We start from the raw sequence: 22268 nt of genomic DNA on the forward strand, positions 1-22268 counted from the left end.
AAAAAAAGCCACCGTGCAGATCACGTGTTCAACTGTTGAGACTTTGGGTTCTGATAGGAGACATTTTTATGAACACATACACAAAATAAAAATTAACAAAGGTGGCCTTGGAAAAACACAAGGACAGAAATGAGACTAAGCCACCCAAATACTGCAGAAAGAATTGAACAGAGGAGACCATAGAATGGCCGCTCATGACTTTCCAAAGATTAAAGAGCATCTCTTCCCTCCAGACTAATTTTTTAAAAGATTATTTATTTATTTATTTGAGAGAGAGAGAGAGAGAGAGAGAGAGAGAGAGACAGCGCACGAACGGGGAGGGGGGCTGCGGGGGAGCAGAGTGAGAGGGAGAAGCAGACTCCCTGCTGAGCACAGAGCGCAGACGCAGAGATCACAACCTGAGCCAAAACTAAGAGTCACCCAGGGCCCCCTAGACTTTTTTTTAATAGACTTTTTTTAAAAGATTTTATTTATTTGACAGAGAGAGAGACACAGCGAGAGAGGGAACACAAGCAGGGGGAGAGGGAGAGGGAGAAGCAGGCTTCCCGCCGAGCAGGGAGCCCGATGTGGGGCTCGATCCCAGGAACCCGGGATCATGACCTGAGCCGAAGGCAGACGCTTAACCGACTGAGCCACCCAGGCGCCCCCATTTTTCTAAAATTTAATGAATTCCATGCCTCAATTATTCCCCTGCGTGCCTTTCCGTTATACGGTCTGTCCCGTACTTTTTCCGGAAAGAACAGTGGAATTAATCTAGTCTAATCCCTTCGTTTTACAGATAAGAAAATTGACCCTATAAAAGGAAAGTGACTTGCCCAGGGTCATGTATCTATCTAATCAGCGGCAGACTGTGGCTACGTGCTAAAGTGACACCCCTTGCCACAGGTATGTGACAGTATGTGGGGTGACCTACCAGACAGGATGTACCATGACCACTTTCTAGAAACTGATTTTTGTCAAAGGACCTAGACTTAACCAGACTTCTAACACACAGCTCAGAAACGTCACCATGAGGTGGAGATCACAGTGTCGACACAGACGTGTGAGCTTTTAAGAAAAATGGGAGAGCTCCGCCCTGCCCATCTTCAGCTTACTCCTACAAGAAATACACCAGGAGGGACCCCCACTTTCCAATGCCGTGGCTGTATTAAAGCCTAGATAGTCTCCCCCGGAATCCTGTTGTCTCCTGTCTAGTTATGCAGGCTCCCTTTGGGCACAGACAAATGCAAAGAGAAGCGGGGCTCCTGAGGACACAGCCGTGCCTCCAGGCAACTGCAGGCCGATTTAAATCACATCTTGGTCTAGTTCAGGCTAATCAACCTCCAAAGGTCATACTCCACCCTCCTCCTTCTTCCTTTTGCAACTTCTCATCATTATAATAAAGCACCTTCTGTCACACCCTCCCCCTCAAGTCACACCCTTATTGGAATGCTGCCAGTTCACTTTCTCTCCTCCCCCCCCCCCCACCAGCCTCCAGCTATCTGGGCTCTGTATCTCCCCTTCCTTTGGTTAACTGATGCTCTAAGGGCTGGCATTAGGAATGGGGAGACCCAGCTCAGGGGGTGGAAGAGACAGGTCTGGCTGAAGCGCGGGGCTCCTGTGGGGAAATGATGGGGAATACGTTTTATACACACGCACGGAGCAGATCCCAGAGGGCCCAGGATGGCACCCATAGGCCTGGGGAGTCTTTGAAGGCCTGGGCGGGGGAAGGAAGTGAATATGATGAAACCAGCTTTTTTAGAAAGTTAGCGGTCAGTGTGGGAAGCGTAGGAATTTGGGAGGCACTGGGGGAGACCAAGTCGAAGGCTGTTATAGTGGTCAAAGCTCAAAAGGTCGGGCCCCAGCCTCAAGTGATGGCAGCCGGAAATTGAATTGAAGGAACATATGTAAGAGACATTTCAAAGGGATGATGGACAGGTCTTAGAAGAAATGGAAGGACAGGGTCAAAGTTGAATTAATGCCTGGCTTTCAACCCTGGTTGACCAAAAGCTGGGGAATATGGAAGAGGGGATAGGTTCGGGGCCACAGGGTCTTCCTGATGTGCCTACCATGAGCTAAGGGCAGGAGAGACAGCCAAGTGGAGATGTCCTGCAGTCAGCTAAGTAAGAAGCTGAAGATGGAGAGGCATCCGTGTGGAAGGAATATTGGAAACCATGAATGAGGTCAGATACATTGACCAAGAGAGCAGATTTGGAAGACAGGGAAAGAATATAGAGGAGGCAGTCAGTTTCTGGAAGGAAGGAGTATTAACAGTTCCAAACGTAGTCAAGGGCAAAGAGAATAAACATGAGTAAATTGGCCCAAGTAGCTATATAGTGAATCCTAAGACCTTGAGAAATCATATTTACTTTTCTCACTAGTACTGTTCCTTACTTGCACAAACACAAATGCTTTCAGTCTTTTGTTCATTAGCATTCAAGTCCAGAGTTTGTCTCTTGGTACTAAGTTTACTGAACTGTTCAACCTACAGGTCAGGATATAGATAATGAGAGAGCAAATGCCATTAATGACAAGTATAATCAGGCAAACATGGTTTAAGAAATGGCACTCCACTTTTCCTCCCGACATCACGAAAGTCTTCATACACCTTTTCTCCAGTTAAGACCCCAGTGGCTGGGGGCGGCGGGGGGGGGGGGAGCATCTCCATTTCTTCCCTTCTCTGAAATCCACCTCTCCCAACCTAACTAAGCAGGAAGAAATACAAGTGACCTGGTTATGGCAGGGGTCAGGGGCCTGGGGAGACTGGGTGATGTGGAGGGAATAAAGAAGGTAGCATTAGGTAAGGCACAGGCCAATGCATAATACACTGCAAAGGTGCTTCTGGAGCCTTCCAGCCTTTTACAAAACCACTCTGCCTCCCCACAGGTTATGGATTAGAAGAAACGAAATGGTTACTGTGGTGTATCTTGAACATCGTTCTTTTCCTTAGGAGAAAGACATGTATCAGGAGATTCATAACGTGAAAGTGGCAGATCAGATTCTGGAAGCCACTAGCTAAGCAAAGACTACCCTGTTGCTTTTTCAAGCCTCCCACTCTTCCTATAGGGCGGACTCAGCCCTGGAGGACCGGAGGACCGGCCCTCAAGCTCCACCCCCAACATACAGCTACCATCTCAATCTCTACCACCTCCACACACCGCCCTGGGTAGGGGCAGAACCGGGGGACATCAAACGCCAAATCATTTCACAAACGAATGCACCGTGATATTCACCTAGAAATAGTCAGAAAAATAAAATAAAACTAGTAACCCAGGCAGTAATAACTTTCATTCACTGAGTGCTTTGCTCTAATACCAAGCACTGCTATATCAAGAACAACTATAAATAAGAGCATGATAATTCTGTCTAAAAAACATGGCTCCAGGACGCATATCAGAATGGGAAAATACCAGTGAGAAGTTATTAAAAGGAATGCTCTCCCATGACTGATAGGAAAAGTGAAGTGGCTCATTTAGTGAAGGCTCTGGAGTAGAGACAGACCCGGGTTACTATTCGGCTGTGTTATAAGTAACCTCTGGGCCCCGGTTTCTCTGAGTTAGCCTGGTTGGGAAGATAAATGAAATAAGTGCTTTATATTCACTGGCAAATTGCCCTGTACACAGGCATTACTCAATAAACGTCAGCTGCTATTATTAGAAAGCGACTGTATTAGTGTTCACAATTATAAGAAAGTAGTTATAAGGCCAATCATATCTGTAAAAGCCAGATAACGCTTTCGATGACAACACAGTGGGTTTTAGGAGATCCCAAAACTAGGTCTATAAAATACGTGCCCTTCAGCAGTACATCTGCACTTTCGTCCAGACTCAGGATTGAACGTTGCTATTTCTTCCTTAAGTGGGAATCCTTCCAGTGGCAACAAGATAACGTAGTCACTTCACTTCCATAACCCCCATTAGGAGGACCAAGGTTAGAGAGAGGAATAATCACGGGGGCTCTCCTATCCTGTGGACCTGGACATCCCCCCTCCTTTTAATGCTACTGATGACACCCCATGATATAAGACAAGGGCTCTGCTAGGAAACATCGAGAACGCCTTCAATAAGAGCAGGGATACAAACCCCCCTTTGTTTCTTAGGTTTTATACTATGCCAAGCTAGAGAATTTATCCTTTATCCTACTTTTCTTGATGAATGCTGTTCCTAAGGATTCTTGGGCCAAGAAGCTCTATAAATCAAATCAGGGCTATGTCCCATATTTCTAATAACACTAAAAGCATGCAACATTTAGGGCCACTGGCGAGCACATATTACAAACAGAATTCTGCATTCCTGGAGTTACATTAGGAGTTCACACATATATTCTATTGTACTTGGCCTAGGAAAACACTTTTAACCCAACCAGTTGGATCACCAACTGCATCCAAAAGTCTAAGCGACCAAACTGGCTTTCAATTCAAACAAGAATGGGATGCTTTCATATTTTGCCCCAGGGCCGAGGGTTATCGACCCATCAACTCTGAACTGTATGATAACCTTTCATGCATAAATGAGTCCATTATGGTGTTAATTTTAAACAGAACTTCAAGGGAAAAGAGCATCCTTAGCAAATAGTTTCTAGGACATGAACGTCATAAATATCTTAAGAAAGAATATAAATTAACACTGCTGTCTAACAGAAATATAGTGCAAGCCACATATGTCATTTTATATTTTTAAGTAGCCACATTTTAAAAAATAGAAATAGGTGAAAGTGATAGTATATTTTACTTAACCCAATATACGAAGAGTATGATTGCTTAAGCTTGTAATCAACCCAAAAATTGTTGATACTTTATATATTTTTGTACTGAGTCTTCAAAATCAAGTGTTTAATTTACACCTACAGCACATCTTGATTCAGACTAGCTGCCTTTCAAGTGCTCGATCACCACGTGTGCCCAGCAGGTGCTGTACTGAATGGTGTAAATATGGCCGATCTAAAACATGAATGGAGGGGCGCCTGGGTGGCTCAGTCGGTTAAGTGTGCAACTCTCGATTTGGGCTCAGATCAGGATCGCAGGGTCGTGAGATGGAGCCCCTGTTGGGCATGAAGACTGCTTAAGATTCTCTCTCTCCCTCCCGCTCTGTTCCTCCCCTCCCTCTCTCTCCCTCTCTAAAATACATATATGGGTGTAATGTGTGTGTATAATAAATGAATTAAAAAGATTTTAAAAAAATAAAACATGAATGGTGTATTTGAAGAGCTATGACTACCCTCACTGCCACCTCAGCCCTTCACCCTCCTTACTGGAGCCCTTAGAGTGCCCCTACCCCTCCCTGGGACCACTCACTAGTCACCAGGAGTTGTGAGGAAGAGGGGAAGGATGTGTTTTTAACAAATCACCCTGGAAACCCAAATCCATTTCCCCATAGAAACAATGACAAACACAATAGTTCTGGGCTAAGCGACACTAAGGGTTAAAAAGGCTTTCCTGGGGAGGAAGGTCTGGGAACCTAATCACCATTTAGAACATTGTATCCAGGAGATAGCGAGTTCCGACCTTCCAATACACACACAAAGGGACCGCCTGGATCTCTCATTTATGCTCTCTCGGCAAAAGGGAACTGGACGCCATGTTTGACCACTCTGTGAAACTAAGAGCCCTGTCTCACAAGCAGTTCTAATTATCTTCCTGAAGCACAGGCAACCTGAGGAGGACAGGAGTTGCCCTTTCCTCCCATGTGCCCTGCCTTTCTGCCATCCCTCCCACCCCAAGCCCAGCCTCAAGGCCAAGAGCTCTCAGGTGGTCAGCACTGATGCAAAACTCGGCGATTTCAAGCGCATCTTCTGGTGCCCCTCCCACCTTTCCTTTGTCCCTCTCCCCAGCCCACCTCATCCTCCACTAGTGGGAATAATCACCTAACAAGCGTACAGACAAGTCTAGCCCCATTTCTCTTCAACTCCGTCTCCTAGCTCTTCATCCCAGGAAAAATGTACACACTCTGGCTTGGAGGTTTCAAAGCCCTTTTGTGATCCAGTCACAGCTAGTTACAATCCTGACTGGAGAACCTGCATTCTGTTTGTACCTTGCCCACCCCCCTCCCTCACCTCCAATCTGTTGGTTAAGGGTCCACTGTTCTTGACACATCCCATACCTTCATCCACATTCTCCAGTCACCTTTTTTCCAAGGACCATTCTCATGACCCTTGATGACTAGGACCATGACCTTTACCCTTCTGGTCTCCCCCCTGGGCCAGGTCTTTCAGGCCTAGATCGTAGGCCCCTAGACGGTTGTGGCGGCAATTCACTGTCAGATTTTTCTTCTGTAAACACCATTTTGATCCTATCACCACCGTGGTGATAAAAGTCAGACCAACGGTTACCTGCAGGGGAGGAAGGGATTGCAGGAAGAAGCAAGAAGCATTTTCTGCAGTGACGGAAATGTTCTGTAGCTGGGCCTGGGGCGGTGGTTACACGAACGCAGAAAGGTTTGTAAAACGGCGTCAGGTCCTTAAGATGGATGTATCTCAGCAGATAAGTTATACTTCAACCAACAAAAGAAAGCGGACGCACATACATTGGTCTTGTCAAAGACACAATTCTCCCAAATTATAAACCTGAACCTCAGCGAAAACGCTAGCTGCCATCAAGATTAAACACGTCAATCCGTTAATAGCGATCACCCTCTGAAGGAAGAGTGGCAGAAACCGGAGCAGGACTGGGTAGCTGTCACATTTCATGCTGCTTAAGATCTTTTTCTCCCATTTATTGAGCACCTGCTAAAATCTAGGCACTCCCTGAGGTGCCCGGGGCACAGGTAGAGAGAAGTTCAAATATGGGGCCTTAAAAAGCTCACATGAGCACTCAGAATCACCATATGACGTGCTGACTGCTAGAGTTGAGGTCCGGACAGTGTTGCAGGATCACAGTGGGAGTTGTTATGCCCTTTGGAGCAGAGGTGGGGCACAGGGGCAGGATGACTTTGGAGAATATGGAATGAAGACCAAGAACATACAGAATGTCAGGCCAAGTGTGTCCCAGGCAGAGGGATCAACAAGAGGCATAGTGAGTCTAGGGAAGACAGCCTACTTTCTCACTGTGGCTGCAGCCTAAGGTCCAAGAGACGACACAAGCTGGGAAGGTAAACCAGATGACGGAGCCCTTGGAGGAGTCTGGATTCTACTCCGAAGTGTACTGGGGAGCCACTGAAGGATTTTAGCAGGGGGGTGACTTTATTTTACTTTGTTTTATTTTGAGGATGACCAATTTAGTGGCAAGGAGGGGGAGGAATCGGTGGGGATCAAGAGTGGAAGTAGGGAGAGCAGCTGAGCGACCGCCGCAGCAGGGGTGCAGGTGAGGAGTGCTGAGGGGTGGAGCAAGGGAGAAGCAGGGAAGAACGAACGGACGGAGGAGGAGAGGTTTGGGATAGGAACAGACTGGCCTCCGTAATTCCGTCAGCACTCCCCTGTCATCCGCCAGTTTGTGCCGAATCTTCTACCGAAAACTTTGCTTGCTTTTTTCTTTTTTTTTAACATGGAATTTTGTTCACTGCAAAACACAACCACCAACAAAAGGACAGATAGGGTGGCATACACTTGAGTGATGAAGGGTTTTCTGGATAAGCTTTCACTAAAGTTCTAATTCCTCGTATAAAGGAAAAGTGTTACCACTCAGAGTACCTCACTCAGAAAATTCTTTCCAGGGGCGCCTGGGTGGCTCAAGTGGGTTAAGTGTCAGCCTTCAGCTCAGGTCATGATCTCGGGGTCCTGGGATTAAGCCCCTATAGGGCTCCCGGCTCGGTGGGGAGTCTGCTTCTTCCTCTGCCCTCCCACCCCAGCATGTGCTCGCACACTCTCTCTCTCAAATAAATAAATTAATTAAATCTTTTAAAAAAGACAAGAAAATTCTTTCCAGTAAGCTATATTTAATTCGTCGGTTGGACAAAAGTCTGTAAGCATTTACTTCGTACCTATGTGTATGTATAACTGATAAATCATTATATTAGTTTCAGGAATACAACATGTTGATTTCATATTTGTATATACTACAAAATGATCACCACAATAAGTCTGGTTAACACCCATCACCATACACAGTTACAAGATTATTTTTTTCTTATGATAAGAACTTTTTAAGAGTTACTCTCTTAGCAACTTTCAAATATGCAATACACTATTATTAACTATAATCACCATGCCATACATTACATCCCCATGACTTCTTTATTTTATAACTGGAAGTCTGTAACTTTTGACCCTTTCACCCATTTTGCCCACCTCCCAACTCCTGCCTCTGACAACCACTGATCTGTTTCCTGTATCTATGAGCTTGGGTTTTGTTTTTGTTTTGGCTTCCGCACATAAGTGAGATCACATGGTACTTGTCTTTCTCTGCCTGACTTATTTCACTGAGCATAAATCCATGTTTTGCAAATGGCAAGATCTATCCATTCATCCATCGATGGACACTTATGTTTCTTCCATACTTAGCTATTGTAAATAACACTGCAATAAACCTAGGGGGTTGGGGAGTGCAGGTGTCTTTTGAGTCATTGTTTTTATTATCTTCAGAAAAATACCCAGGGAGTGGGTCGGAGGGTATTTCTATTTTTAGTTCTCTGAGGAACCTCCATATTGTCTTCCAGAGTGGCTGTACCAGTTTGCATTACCACCCACAGCACACAAGGTTCCCTCTTCTCCACATCCCGGCCAACACTTGTTATCTCTTGTCTTTTTGATAACAGTCATTAATTAACACATGTGAGGTGATACCTCATTGCGGTTTTGATATGCATTTCCCCAATGCTGAAGGATGTCGAGCATCTTTTCATGTACCTGTTGGCCATCTGGATGTCTTCTTTGGAGATAAGTCAATTCAGATCCCCATTTTTTAGGGATTTTATTTATTAATTTGACACAGAGAGAGCGCGAGAGAGCACAAGCAGGGGGAGTGGCAGAGGGAGAGGGAGAAGCAGGCCACCGCTGAGCGAGGAGCCCCATGCGGGACCCTGGGATCATGGCCTGAGACAAAAGCAGACGCTTAACTGACTGAGCCACCCAGGTGCCCCTCCTCTGCCCATTTTTAAGTCAGATGATTGGTTTTGTGCTATTGAGTTGGATGAGTTCTTTATAGATGTTGGACATTAACGCCTTATCCCGATATATGATTTGCAAGTATTTTCTCCCTATTCAGTAGGTTGCCTTTTCATTGTGTGAATGGTTCCTCTCCCCTTTTCTTATTTCAAAATGCCTATCATTGCATGCTTCCAATGGCCAATGAAAGCTGAAAAGGAAGCAAGGTCAGGGGAGACACAGTTCATCATAGAAGTCAATGCACCCCCTTTGCGGCATTTTGAGATTCGAGTGCACCTTCTTGTCTCAGGGTGCTCTCACAGGCCCCCGTTGCTACCGGTTCACCCAAAAGCACTTCCTTAGCTTCCAACCACAGTGAAAGGCTCCCCTCTAAGTCACCTTTTTGTCCAAATAAGGCCCATCACCTATTCCCTGGGGCATAGGAAAAAGTGGTACCTTAGTTAAAATACCAATACATGTTTGGAACACAGATCATTTAAAGAGCATTAAGTTTACTTCCTAAATCTGTAAGCCAAACTGCTGCCTTTGCTGACACATGTTGACTCGGGCATGCAGATACCAGTGAACAAAACTAGCTACAGGATGTGAAAAGGCAACACTCAAGGGAAAATTTCACTTTTTCAAGTGCTCTGTGTTTTCAAATTACAGACTTGGGATATTTCTTTGAAACATCTCTTCCTATTTATAAAAAAAAAAAACAAAAAAACAAAAAAAACAAAACAACTTCTGCCCACTATTTATAAATGTGTTTCAGCTATTTTTAGAAAAGTCACTCCGTTTTATGTTAAAAAAGCACTTCCTTCAATAAAAAAGAAATCATTTTAAGAAAGTAGCTTCAAACATCAAACTATTTTGAATATTTATTATATCCCCCAGTCTCATGGCTCACTTTCTTCTCGGAGCCTTCAACTTGCTCAGAACTAGTAGCAGCGACAAGCTTACCTCAGCTGTTCACTGAATAAAAGGAAATTATGATTCATAGCAAAACAAAACATACAAGACTGCAGAACCTCAGCCAAACTATTAAGAACCAGTAAGCAAAACAAGTCCCACTTTTTAAAAACCCTGTATTAGTCTTATATGGTTACACTAGAAATTTAAAATATTAAACAGGGGGTGCCTGGGTGGCTCAGTTGGTTAAGCGACTGCCTTCGGCTCAGGTCATGATCCTGCAGTCCTGGGATCGAGTCCAGCATCGGGCTTCCGGCTCAGCAAGGAGCCTGCTTCTCCCTCTGACCCTCTCCCCTTCTCATGCTGTTTCTCTCTTTCTCTCTAATAAATAAATAAATAAAATCTTTAAAAAATAATAAAATATTAAACAGGGTTTCATCCTAGCTGTGTACACTAAAGCTACATTTTATAAAAGTAGTGTTAACACTTGTGACCCCGTGTATAAAACCTGTCTAACAAAGTAATGCTTGAAACAGATGTCGCACAAAATGCTTGCATTCCATATGCTTTTTATACGGTCCCCAAATCAAACCTCATTCCATCCCTGCCAAGCCGACTGCAAGTAACAGGTATGACTAATTTTAAAAGAGCACATAGTCATTCCTAGGGGATATACAGTAAGAAGTTACTAAGTCCTAGGTGAAACACTATATTCATGTACTCTAACAGTATACATTAGAGAAAAATTCCAGTCACTGTAACTTTTCACAAGATTTATTGTCAGAGCCTGTAAGTGGATATACTGGGAATAGTTCCACGCCTATTAGAAAAAAAACCTCCCAACCAAATGCATAAAAAAAAAATTCTCTCTGCAGTGTTTGGAGCTGTATATAACCAAGAAATAAGCAGTTATTTTGAGAAGAGATAAACAATGGCCCTCCAACTGTAGAGCAACTGAGAAATAACAGTGCACAGTATTCTGCAGAAAATAAGCTACCAATAAAGCCCTATATGTAACATCACTTGGCTGAAGGGACCCAGGCTCTTAACAAAGCGTGAAGTTTCGAGTAGGAACTAAGATGCCCGCTGACAATCAAAGAAAGACCTTTTTGATAATCCATGTGACGGAAAACAGACGTTTCTGGCTCCCAGCTATTAGCTAATGAAAGACTCAACTAAAATTTTAAGAAAAAATCACCAGATGTTCTAAAATGTCAGGCCTTCCCAAATGCCTAGATCCTAAAAGCCAAGGAACAAATAGTTACCACATGCTGCGGGGAGGGTTGGGGGGAAGGCAAGGAGGGAGTAGCTGAGGAGACTCAGAAAAAGAAAATGCTACCAAAGATGCGTATCATTAGTGATTCAGGTACACACAGCAACATGACAGAAACATCATTAAGATCATTAACCATGAGCCATGTTCTAGCACATGGAGTTATCATGTGAGATGAAATGAAAAACCTGAGCGAACCCTGGAAAAGCATCAAGCCTAAATAAGAAGGCAACTAACGATCGGTAATTAAAAGCATTACCCAAAGTGCCTTCCTGTACCTGACCTACGGCAGAAAACAAGGATCAAATTCAACTTGGAAGGACGCTTTTTTTTTTTCCCCTTAAGGGGGAAAAAATGTGATCTATAACATGGCAGGATAAAATGAGCTAACAGATGAAGTTTCCACTAAAAACAAGATCCAACTTTCCCCTCTGTTCCCAGAACTATCTGGAGCCTCCAAAATACCATGGATAAGTTACGCAGCCACTAAAAATTTTAAGTATGAAGACTATGTGGCAACCCGGAATAATTCATGGGACAAAATAGGTGGGGAAAAGCAGGAACACAAAGTAGTATGTATAGGTGGTTAAGATGCATGATGGTTGTTAAGGGGTAGGGGGGGAGACTTTCTTTTTCCTTTCCAAAGATTCTGTAAATATTGCCATGAAATGCTTCTAGATCAAAAATGTTAAATAAGTTGTCCTTTCAAGAAAAAAAAAAAGCCACACTGCTTTGTGGCTTATCCTTTTTACTACTTCAAATTAAGGAGAATTTCCAATGGCCACACTACAGATGGTGGGTTCTTATCTGCATGAGTACTCAAAGGGTGTAGACTTTCAGACTTAGGATGTACAAAACATCTGCTTTTCTATGTGGAAAAAAAAATGGTCACACCCTTTTGGGAAACTGACATTTTTTAAAAGCTTATGGCATTTTGAAAGCTGTCTACTCGCTGCAGTTTTTAATATAGATAAATCGAAAACTAAAAACAAAACCTCCAATCCAGAACAGTTTGGAGGGGAACCCACCAATCGAACTGCTAACCCAAGCTCCAAGTTACAAGATTAAAGTCTCCCTTTGGTTTTATTTCTGAAGGCACACACTCTCTGGCCAACTATGCGGTTTTGGTAGGTTCCATTCTTTTAAACACTTCCCTCGCCTGAAAACGGATCACAACACATCCAGACTGCTGCTCCCCAGCACTATTAAGATGATTCTGAGAAAAAGAAGGCGTCTAGCAAAAGACGTCAAGGATTATGGTAATAATACATTTCTGAAATTTCAACATGCAAGCAGGACTCTCATGCAGGTTGATTTAATAGTCTGCGTTCTAGTTTATCGGGCCACTGCAGGCAAGGAAGTTCTTTATCTCCTCACCATTCGGAACATAAATTAACTACCCCCACGGAGGTTAAATCCTCCCTCCTTTTCGCCTGTAGGTCAGAATGCTGTGGATCAAATCATCGAATTTGGCTACTGCAGCCACGCGCAGTCGAGTCCTCCCCCTTCCTTTCTTCTCCCGGGACAAATCCCTACGTGGCTAACAGCAACCTAATTTAGGATGTAAATAGGTAGGCCAGGTCCCTAAAAAGCTCGGGCCCCGTGTGAGTTCCAATCAGCACGTCCCCGCCCCAGCCCGTCGCGGCTTCGCCGGAGTCGGCAATGAAACACTAACAGTAGCGGAGGTGCCTGCGAGCGGGCTGGAGCGGACCGATCCCGGGGGGGAGAAATGAGAAGTTTCTCCGGGTCTGAGGCTGGGGAGGCTCGCTCCGCGGGCAGATCTGCCATCGGGAGGGGTGGGGTAGAGACCACAGTCGTGCACAGGCTCCGTCTCCTCTCCGAGGGCCGGCGGCTGGCTCTGCCACGCTCTCAGCAGGAAGGGGAGGGCAGCGGGAGGAAAAGCGGGAGGCGCTGGCGGGGGGGGGGGGGGAGGGGGAGGGGGAGGAGGCAGGGCAGGAGGAGGAGCCGGCGCCCGGAGAGCCCGCGCGCCCGGCGGGCAGCACCTCTGGGCGGAGTCGCTCGGCCCGCCCGGCCCCTCGGCCGCCGCCGCCGCCGCCGCCGCCGCCGCCGCGCCCGGTGCACCCCGAGGGGGCGGGCCCACCCCACGGCCTCCCTCCGGGTCTCGGGCCCTCCTTCCCTTCCCCTCCCTCCCCTCCCTCCCTTCCATCTCAGCAGCGCCCTCAGTCTCCCTCTCTGGCTCATACAAAAGCAAAATGTCCGCCATGTTCCGAGGCCGCTGCGGTCGGCGCCGCCACCGGCTCGGCGGCCCCCCCCCCCACCCACCCAGCCGTTTGCCCCGCGGCCGCCCCTCCCTCGTCCCCCCGGCCCCGGCCGCGGGCGCCGCCGCCGCTCCGCCAAGCCGTCCGCGCGCCCCCGCCCGGCCCGCGCGCCCCGCCGGGCACCGCAGCACCGCCTCGGGCGGGGGCAGGGGGCGGCAGCCGCGGGCGCCTGGCTCCCACTTCCCGCCCGCCTACGCCCTCGAGGGCCCCTTTACCTTGATGCAGTACGGGGCTTCGTCGTAGGTAACCAGCATGTACCTGTCTCCGCGGCTGGCCGGGTCCCGGGCGCGCAGCTGCGTGACGAGGGATGACGGAGGGGGCCGCGAAGGGAAGGAGGGAGGAGGGGGCGATACGGACGTTACAGAAGCACCTAGATCCACCACCACCCCCATCCCTCGGGAGTTCTCCCCAGCTCTCCCCTCCCCTCCCTTTACCTTCAAGAATAACTCCACAGCGCCTTTGGCAATGTCCAAATAGGAGGTGCCCAAGTCAGTGCGCTGGTTCATAGAGGCGGACGTGTCTATGAGGAACAGCAGGATGGGCATCTTCCCCCGCACCCCTGGCTCCGCTGCCCACTCTCCTGACCCTCTTGCCCTCACTGCCGCGGACTATCACCCGAACCCTCAACTCTCGCAGAGCCAAGGTGCAGGGAGCAAGAAGAAAAGGGGGAGACGGGACGGGACGGATGGAACTGCTCCTGGCCTCCTCTTTCTGCAGCCCCACCTCCTCTCCCTCCAAGGGAACTTGAAAGTGTGAGCGTGTGTAGCCCTCGGGGCCCTCCCCCTTCCCCTCCCCTGCCACCACTACTGCCGCCGCCGCCGCCGCCGCAGGGACTACTGCCCAAGCATCCGTCCACGCTCACTCAAGCGCTCGCCCCAGACTGAGAGCTGTCTCTGTTCACCGACACACAACTTCTGTCCGCTCACCTACCACGGGCACCATGTGACCAGAACCCACGCCATTGGCTGCCAATTATGTGGTATTTGCATATTCATTAGATGACAGGGCAAGGGGAGGGACTTGGGCGAACCCTGGGAGTTGAAGTTTGAACCCAGGCAGGGGGTAAGGGGAAATGTTAAGGACCCTCCTTTAAGGGACTTGAAAGCTGTTAGGATACTTCGGGTGGTTTAAAGGGATTTTCGCTGTCTCTTCAGAGATGATGATTCGAAAGGGAGAGTGAATTTGAGCAACAGTTGCGCAGCCCTACAGAAGCAGATGCTTGGACAGGCTGCACAGAAGACGCTCTGCTAACTGCAATCGATCAATCCTGCCACTGGCTAAGACCAAAACATTTCAGAAGCAGCAAACTTCTTTCCTGGCAAGACCTACTCGCATTCCTTTCGATGCCTCCCCACTCTTGATGAGTATTTGTAAGGCGGTTGCTGGCCTTGCATTCCACATATATCCACTCAGAAAGAAAACTAAAGCTTAAACACAGTTACCTAAACCGGCCTTTTGAATGCACAAATTTCTTCAGTTTCATTGAGCTTTTTAAGTATTGGCCTGCCAGGGATAATTCCACCCATGGTTGCGTCTGCACAGCCTTTACACATGGGAGGTTTGCCAACCTAGATTCTGATTCAGCTCACGTTTATTGAGCACCTATAAAGTGCCAGGCACCCACGTTAGCTTTATTTAATCTTTGAAAGAATTACGGTAGATGGCATTAAATTCGATTTTCAGTAAGGGAAAGTGCAGCTTGATGGAATTAGGGCAACAATGAGAAATATTCTCTCTTTAAAAAGGGGAGGGGGCGGCTGGGTGGCTCAGTCGGTTAAGCATCGGCCTTCGGCTCAGGTCATGATCTCAGCCTGGGATCCAGCCCCCCGCATTGGGCAACCTGCTCAGTGGGGAGTCTGCTTCTCCCTCTCCCTCTGCCTCTCCCCCCTGCTTGTGCGCTCACTCTCTCTCAAATAAATAAATAAAATCTTTTTAAAAATAAAATAGGGGCACCTGGGTGGCTCAGATGGTTAAGTGTCTACCTTTGGCTCAGGTCATGATCCCAGGGTCCTGGGATTGAGCCCTGGAATGGGCTCCCTGCTCAGCCAGGAGGGGAGCCTGCTTCTCCTTCTCCTTCTGCCATCACCTCCCCCCCCCCCGCCCCGACCCACCGCTTCTGCTCTCTGGATCTCTCTCTCTCTGTCAAATAAATAAATAAATTCTTTAAAAAAAGAAATATTCTCAGGTCTGGCTCTATGGAGAGGCTCAGGAGGGGGCCAACCACGCTTGGCTGACAACTTCATGTAACACAACTTTTAAATATGGAAGTGTGATTCCCAGCAGTATGCTATAAGCAACGTGGAATCCTTGAACGTCAATGAGCTTACAATTTCATATGTTCTTTGTAATATGTATGTGTGTGTATATATATATATGTATGCACATGTATGCATATACCTACATATACGTTCAACAACATTTTCAGAAAAATAAGATTTCAGAAGAGGCCACATGGCAGTATTTGAACCAGGGACAAACAAGCGATGCAAATAAAAAGCGCAACAGAAGCAATGGTCCAGTAGTCTAGAAGTTCAGAAGGTTTCACGGATGGGGCATAGAGGCAGGAGGGAGGGATTCTGGGTTGGAAGGTATAGTGTGCACTCAGTGGAGAGTCTGCTCGAGATTCTCTCTTTCCCTCTCCCACTGCCCCTCCCCCGACTCACACACATGCATTCTCTCTCTCTCTAAAATAAATAAATAAGTCTTTTAAAAATATTTCCTATTAGGAGTTTATATCAGATATATAATATATTTTATATTATACATTTTAATATATTTTATAATATGTTGATATATAAATATCATTTGTGAACTGAGGGAGATCATACTCCTTATTTATGATACCACCTTACACCAGTTAGAATGGCTACAATTAACAAGACAGGAAACAACAAATGTTGGCGAGGATGTGGAGAAAGGGGAACCCTCTTACGCTGTTGGTGGGAATGCAACAGTATGAGAAAACAGTATGGAGGTTCCTCAAGAAATCAAAAATAGAGCTACCCTGTGACCCAGCAATTGCACTACTGGATGTTTACCCCAAAGACACAGATGTAGTGAAAAGAAGGGGCACCTGCACCCCAGTGTTCAGAGCAGCAAAGTCCACAGTAGCCAAACTGTGGAAGGATCCCAGATGTCCATCAACAGATGAACGGATAGAGAAGATGTCGTTCATATATACAATGGACTATTACTCAGCCATCAGAAAGGACGAATAGGGGCACCTGGGTGGCTCAGTCGTTGCGCGTCTGCCTTCAGCTCAGGTCATGATCCCAGGGTCCTGGGATCGAGCCCCACATCAGGCTCCCTGCTCCGCGGGAAGCCTGCTTCTCCCTCTCCCACTCCCCCTGCTTGTGTTCTCTCTCGCGCTGTGTCTCTCTTTCTCAAATGAATAAATAAAAAATAAAAATAAAAAAAATGATGAATGCCCACCATTTACATCGACGTGGATGGAACTGGAGGGTATTATGCTAAGTGAAATAAGTAAATCAGAGAAAGACAATTATATGGTTTCACTCATATGTGGAATATAAGAAATAGTGCAGAGGATCATAGGGGAAGGGAGGGAAAACTGAATGGGAAGAAATCAGAGAGGGAGACAAACCATGAGAGACTCTCCACCCTGGAAAACAGAGGGTCGTGGAAGGAGAGGTGGGTGGGGGGATGGGGTAACTGGGGGATGGGCATTAAGGAGGGCATGTGATATGATGAGCACTGGGTGTTGTATGCAGCTGATGAACCACTGAACACTACATCTGAAACTAATGATGTACTATATGTGGGCTAATTGAATTTAAATTTTAAAAAAAGGAAAAAAATTTAAAAAATTTTAAAAATTAAAAAAGATTTCCCATTAGGAGTTTATATCAGATATATAATATATTTTATATTGTACATTTTAATATATTTTATAATATATTGATATAATATATAAATATCATTTCCGAATTGAGGCATTGTCACACTCCTTATTTATGCATTTCTATCTACACAAAAACATTTATCTATAGTAATAAATATATTTAATTATAAACATGTATATTTTTATAATATATTATATTATATCATAGATGATAGGTAGTTAGATAAACAGATAGATCTATGCCCCAGTGCACCGATGGCATTTTGAGATGACACAAAAAAATCTTTATGCTTTCCCCCCAACTTCTCTACAATGAGTGTGCCCTACTTTTACAGTCAGGCAAGAGATTATGTTACAAAATGACATACAAAGTGGGGGTGGGGGGATGGGGTAGCCGGGTGGTGGGTACTAAGGAGGGCACGTGATGTGACGGGCGCTGGGTGTTGTATGCAGCTGATGAATCGTGGAACACTACATCAAAAACTCATGATGTACTATATGCTGGTTAATTGAACGTAATAATAAATAAATAAATAAAATTTTTAAATGACATACAAACTATTCAAAACAATCCCTCCCATGTGAATACTGTTGAAACAGTTTCCAGAAATGCTTTACCAGTATTGGGGAAGCACACGTGCTTCCGGTCAGGCAGTGCTCCCGAGGTTGAGGGCATGCAGGCCCCACAGGACCGTCCTTAGGATATGCTCCCTGTGCAGGTAAATGCCTTTTCATGGTTTCTTTTCCCCCTACCAGGGCCCGTGATTGATCTTTCTCAGCATAAGGGCAAATGGAATTGAAATGATGTAAATATAGAATCTGAAAACTATCTGTGTCTCATTATAAAATACAAAAATGACAAGATATACATATAAAAAAATAACCATCTAGTGGATTTATTGGCTTATCCAGATCAAACCAAACCCCCAGCCCTCAGCGTAAAACCTCTCTTCCTCACTTCCTGGAGGAAAGTAAACGGCTTGTCATGCTTGAGCCTGCGTAGACCCCTTTATCACATTTCTTTGGCACACATCAACAGTAACCCCCGCCCCCAAGGGCCCTTTCTCCATCTTTTTCTGCTCCGGACCATCAGCCCCCTCAGGTTATAGGTTAATTTGTGCCTTGGCTTTGCCTCCTTCTGGGATGTCAAGTCCTGGAGAGCAGGCAGAGCCTATAACCAATGCCTGGTACAGAGTACAGGCTCAGCAAACGGTTGTTGAAAGAAATTATTGGCTGTCCCTTCTTTCGTTGTCTTCTTGAGCCTGCCTTATTGGCCCCTGCCTGCCACCCTCCACCGAAACAGGGCAGCTCCCTGGGTTTGGGCACCAGGGGGCCCCTTCGGGCCAAGCCCTTGAGCTGATGATCCCCACCCTGCCCCGCAAACCAACCAACCAACCAACCAACCAACCAACCAACCAACCAACCAACCAAAAACCCTGCTGCTTCCCCATGGTTCTACTCAGGCTTCCTTCTGCAGTGACGCTGCTTTGGGCCACTGCTCACTATTTGCCTTCCTCAGCCAAACCCTCTCCCTGCCTGCTTTCCAGTCTCAGGCCCATTTTCACTGCCAGGCCTCTAGCCACGTAACAGGATGCTTTGTTCATGGCAGCTCTATGACCTGCACTAACTGTCCTGTCTTCTTTCTGTTTTCTCATGCTTTTTGAACTCGCTAGCTCTTGAAAATAGTTTCCTCTTTCCTCTTCATGTCTCTGCCCTTTATCTGCTTTTCGTTCACCGGAAGCCTCTAAATCAATTCATTTTAATGCCTCACCATACTCCCCCTGTTCCAGATCTTTCTACCTCATGTCTGGGGTTACCAGACAGCTCTCGGGATAAAAGTTCCTCCCAAGCACTGCTTTCCTGGCCTTCACTCCCTTCACATCAAAAGTTAGCATGCTTTGTCCCATGTTTATATTTCCTGGCATTGGCCATGGTGCAGTGCAGTCCACCTTTGTTTTGGGGACAGCCGGTCTGACTTCTCGCTCTCCAAAGATTTGTTACCTTTGGCCTTTAAGCGGGCCCTAATCACCTTGGCATCTTGACAAAAAAGACCTTACTTAACCCAATTACTCCCCGTTCCTGAGTCCTACCGGTCATGGCTCAGAGGGGACTAAGATCTGCCGGGCTACCCCCGCTCCCACTCCCTCCTTGGCTGGCCCATGCAGTCTGCTTTCTCTCCCCGGCACTCTTTGGAAACTGCCCCGAGGTCCCCAGGGGCCAGCTCCTGGCCAGATCCAACAGTCTGTTCTATATTTTCCTTTGTCGACTGCGGAGCTATCTGTCACCTGCCTTTCTGAGCTCCCCCTCCCAGGCCAGCGTTTCTTTCGTCACCTGCCACTTCTCTTGGCGTCTTCCTTACCCCCTGGACAACTTGCTTTCAACTCCTCAAACTCTTAAACTCACTCGCTGTCTCAGTCTGCGACTACCTCTTTTCCCTCCCCCCGCTGCCCCGCAGAAGACTTGGCTATTTCTCCTGTTGAGGTTCATGCATTCTTTCTTTTTTCCAAATATTTCCTGGCCCCATCTGCTATATGGCAGGCAACGAGAATCCCTTGGTGAACAAGGGAAACGGTCTATTGCAGGGGTTCAGAGCTTGGATTTGAGGGTTCAAATCCCAGCTCTGCCGTTGGCTAGCTCCGTGACCCTGCGCAAGCTACTTGACCTCTCTCTGCCTCACCTTCGTTGTCTGGAGAATGGTAGTAAGAGTCGTGCCTCATACGACTGTTATGAGGAGCAAATGAATGAATATTTGTAAAGAGTTTCGAGAAGGGCTTAGCACAGAGTAAGTTCTAGGTAAGTGTTAAACCAAAGCAAGAACAGGTGGAGTCCCTGCCCATGCAGATGACATCCTACTGGGGAAAATGATCAAAAGAGTAGGTGCGGTGTCTATGGAGTGCTGGGAGAGGGGCAAAGCGTGGTGTCATGGGTCCACGGGAAGGAGCATACGCTCTAGGGGGCGTGGAGAGGTCAGGGGGACACACACAGAAGGTTTCCTGAGGAGATGACTCTGAAGCTGACACACAAGAAACAAAGTAGCCTGGAGGAGGGCCGGTGGAGGTGAAACACCGGTGGAGGTGAGACACGGTGCAAGCGGACGAGGGAGAGCGTTCTCCTCAGGGAATGGTGAGGTGGGCAAGATGGCGAGAGACATTGAAAGAGACCCAGTAGAAAGAAACAAAAAGAAACGGAAATTCTGTGTTAAAGGGGAGGGAGGGCGGGGGAGCAGGCTGGGGACAGAGGTGGCTGGAAATGAGCTTGGCAGAAGTGAACGGGCGTCAGGCCGTGTGGGGCCTGGTAGGCCCTGCCGGGGGAGCTGGACTTCCACTCTGGGAGCAGTGAGGCACCACTGAAGGATTGTGTTTGGGTACTATCGTTCCGTCTGCAGCTTGCGGGATGGGTTGGATGAGGGCAAACATGGAATCCAGGAGACAAACTAGGCGTCTCTCTCTTTCTTCTCGCTGGGTCAGGTTGTCATGCTAACAAGGGGATGAGGGGAAGCACACGGGTGCCAGGGACCCTTAGGTGGTAGGATAATCAGGTCTTATTCCTTGACTGAACGTGGGTGTGAGGAAGAGAAAGGAACCAAGGAGGACCAGTATTCTGGCTTGAGCAGAGCAGTTCAGGGCAACTGTGGGGCCGCACACTGAGACTGGGTATGAAAGAAGAGATGCATATTTGGGGGTGGCTCAGCCAACAAATGTTTATTAAACATCTACTATGCACCGGGTATTGTTCCAGGAGCTAGACAGACATCAGTGGACAAGAAAGGCCCAAATCCCTGCCCTCAGGAATGGAGAATAAATAAACAAGTAAATACCTAGTGCATGAGACAAACACTGTGGAGAAAATAAAGGAGGGACACCCGAGTATAAGTAGGAGGCAAGCTGGCCTAGGCAAGTATAAAAATAAGCCTCCGAGGGAGGAGACACTGCCCCACTCTGGCAGACTCAGGGGGAAATACATCAGAGTTGTGGGTGCTTCATTTCTTAAGCACTAAGTGCGGGGCTGGCAAGGTGCTTGGTTCTTGGTGCTTTGCACACCTCACTCAGGGCAGCAGCCTTGCGAGGTGAGACCTATTCATCCCATCATGCCGGGGGAGGAAACCACAGTCCCTCAGCTGGTCCGCAGCCCGAGCCCAGAGCCCAAGCGCTCCTTCCCCACTCCGCAGGAACAATAGCGGGATGAGAGGGTATGAGCAGAGGGCTGGAGAGCCCAGACACGGATGAGAAGCAGCCCAGCAGGAATCAGCTCCCCAGCAGGGTGCAGAGGGGCCGGAGAGAGCAGGGCGTGAGCGGTCCCCCCGCCCCCAGGACAGCACCACCGGCCTGGAGACTGGCCTCTCATCCCCCAAAGACTGGCCTGCGGTAACCCATCCTATGAGGTCGTGTGGGACCTGGCTTGGCCGTGATCTGCCTCCTGACGCCTGTTGATTTACCCGGGCCCAGGGAACCTTCTTTGTGAAACCTGATGGCAGGAGGGCTGGTGAGGTAAGCTTGGGGCGGCTGGGATCCAGGCCTCCGCCAATCGAGGGCAGTGGATTGCTGGGCACAGGGGCCTAGCACAATCCTTGTCAGCGGCTCCCTTCTGCCCTGGGCTCAGACACAGCAAGTTGGACAGACATTTATAGACCCGGTTACTCTGAGAGGTGGCGGAAGCTAAAAGTAAAAATAGCCGGTGATGAAATTTGGCCCAGGGCAGCCCCCAGACAAGCTCCCCAGCGGGTTCTGCCACTTGGGGAACTTCCTGTCACCAGTCAGGGCATAGGAGCCTCTGGGCTGAGGTCCTGAGATCGTCTATGGTGCTCCCCTCCTTCCACCTCACAGCCCTGAGGCCACCGCCCCCTTCCCCCAGAGTATGGAACCTCACAAAGCAGGAGCATCCTCACTCTGTGGTGCTCCCGGGTTGCACACCACATACACAGGGACCCCAAGCACAACAGCAGGGAAAC

General features: G+C 47.5%; 1 protein-coding gene across 16 annotated transcripts in view; it reads right to left on the reverse strand.

The window, feature by feature from the left end:
* The window catches only part of LOC113930808 (integrator complex subunit 6-like), a 79133-nt gene that overhangs the window by 38405 nt on the left and 18460 nt on the right, over positions 1 to 22268 (reverse strand). For 12 of the 16 annotated variants that reach the window (XR_004819822.1, XR_004819821.1, XR_004819823.1 and 9 more), the window contains exons 1-2: positions 13893 to 14314; positions 13674 to 13751 (exon numbers count right to left, since the gene is read on the reverse strand). The exons of 1 other annotated variant lie outside the window; for it this stretch is intronic. Coding sequence is in view for 11 of the 15 variants with exons in the window: in XM_035725613.1 (XP_035581506.1) it covers positions 13674 to 13751; positions 13893 to 14003 (189 nt within the window). In the remaining 4 variants the exon portion in view is untranslated. 3 more of the 16 variants (XM_035725605.1, XM_035725611.1, XM_035725606.1) reach the window with 3 other exon arrangements.

Source organism: Zalophus californianus, chromosome X (genome assembly GCF_009762305.2).
Source record: "Zalophus californianus isolate mZalCal1 chromosome X, mZalCal1.pri.v2, whole genome shotgun sequence".
Classification (NCBI taxonomy): domain Eukaryota; kingdom Metazoa; phylum Chordata; class Mammalia; order Carnivora; family Otariidae; genus Zalophus; species Zalophus californianus.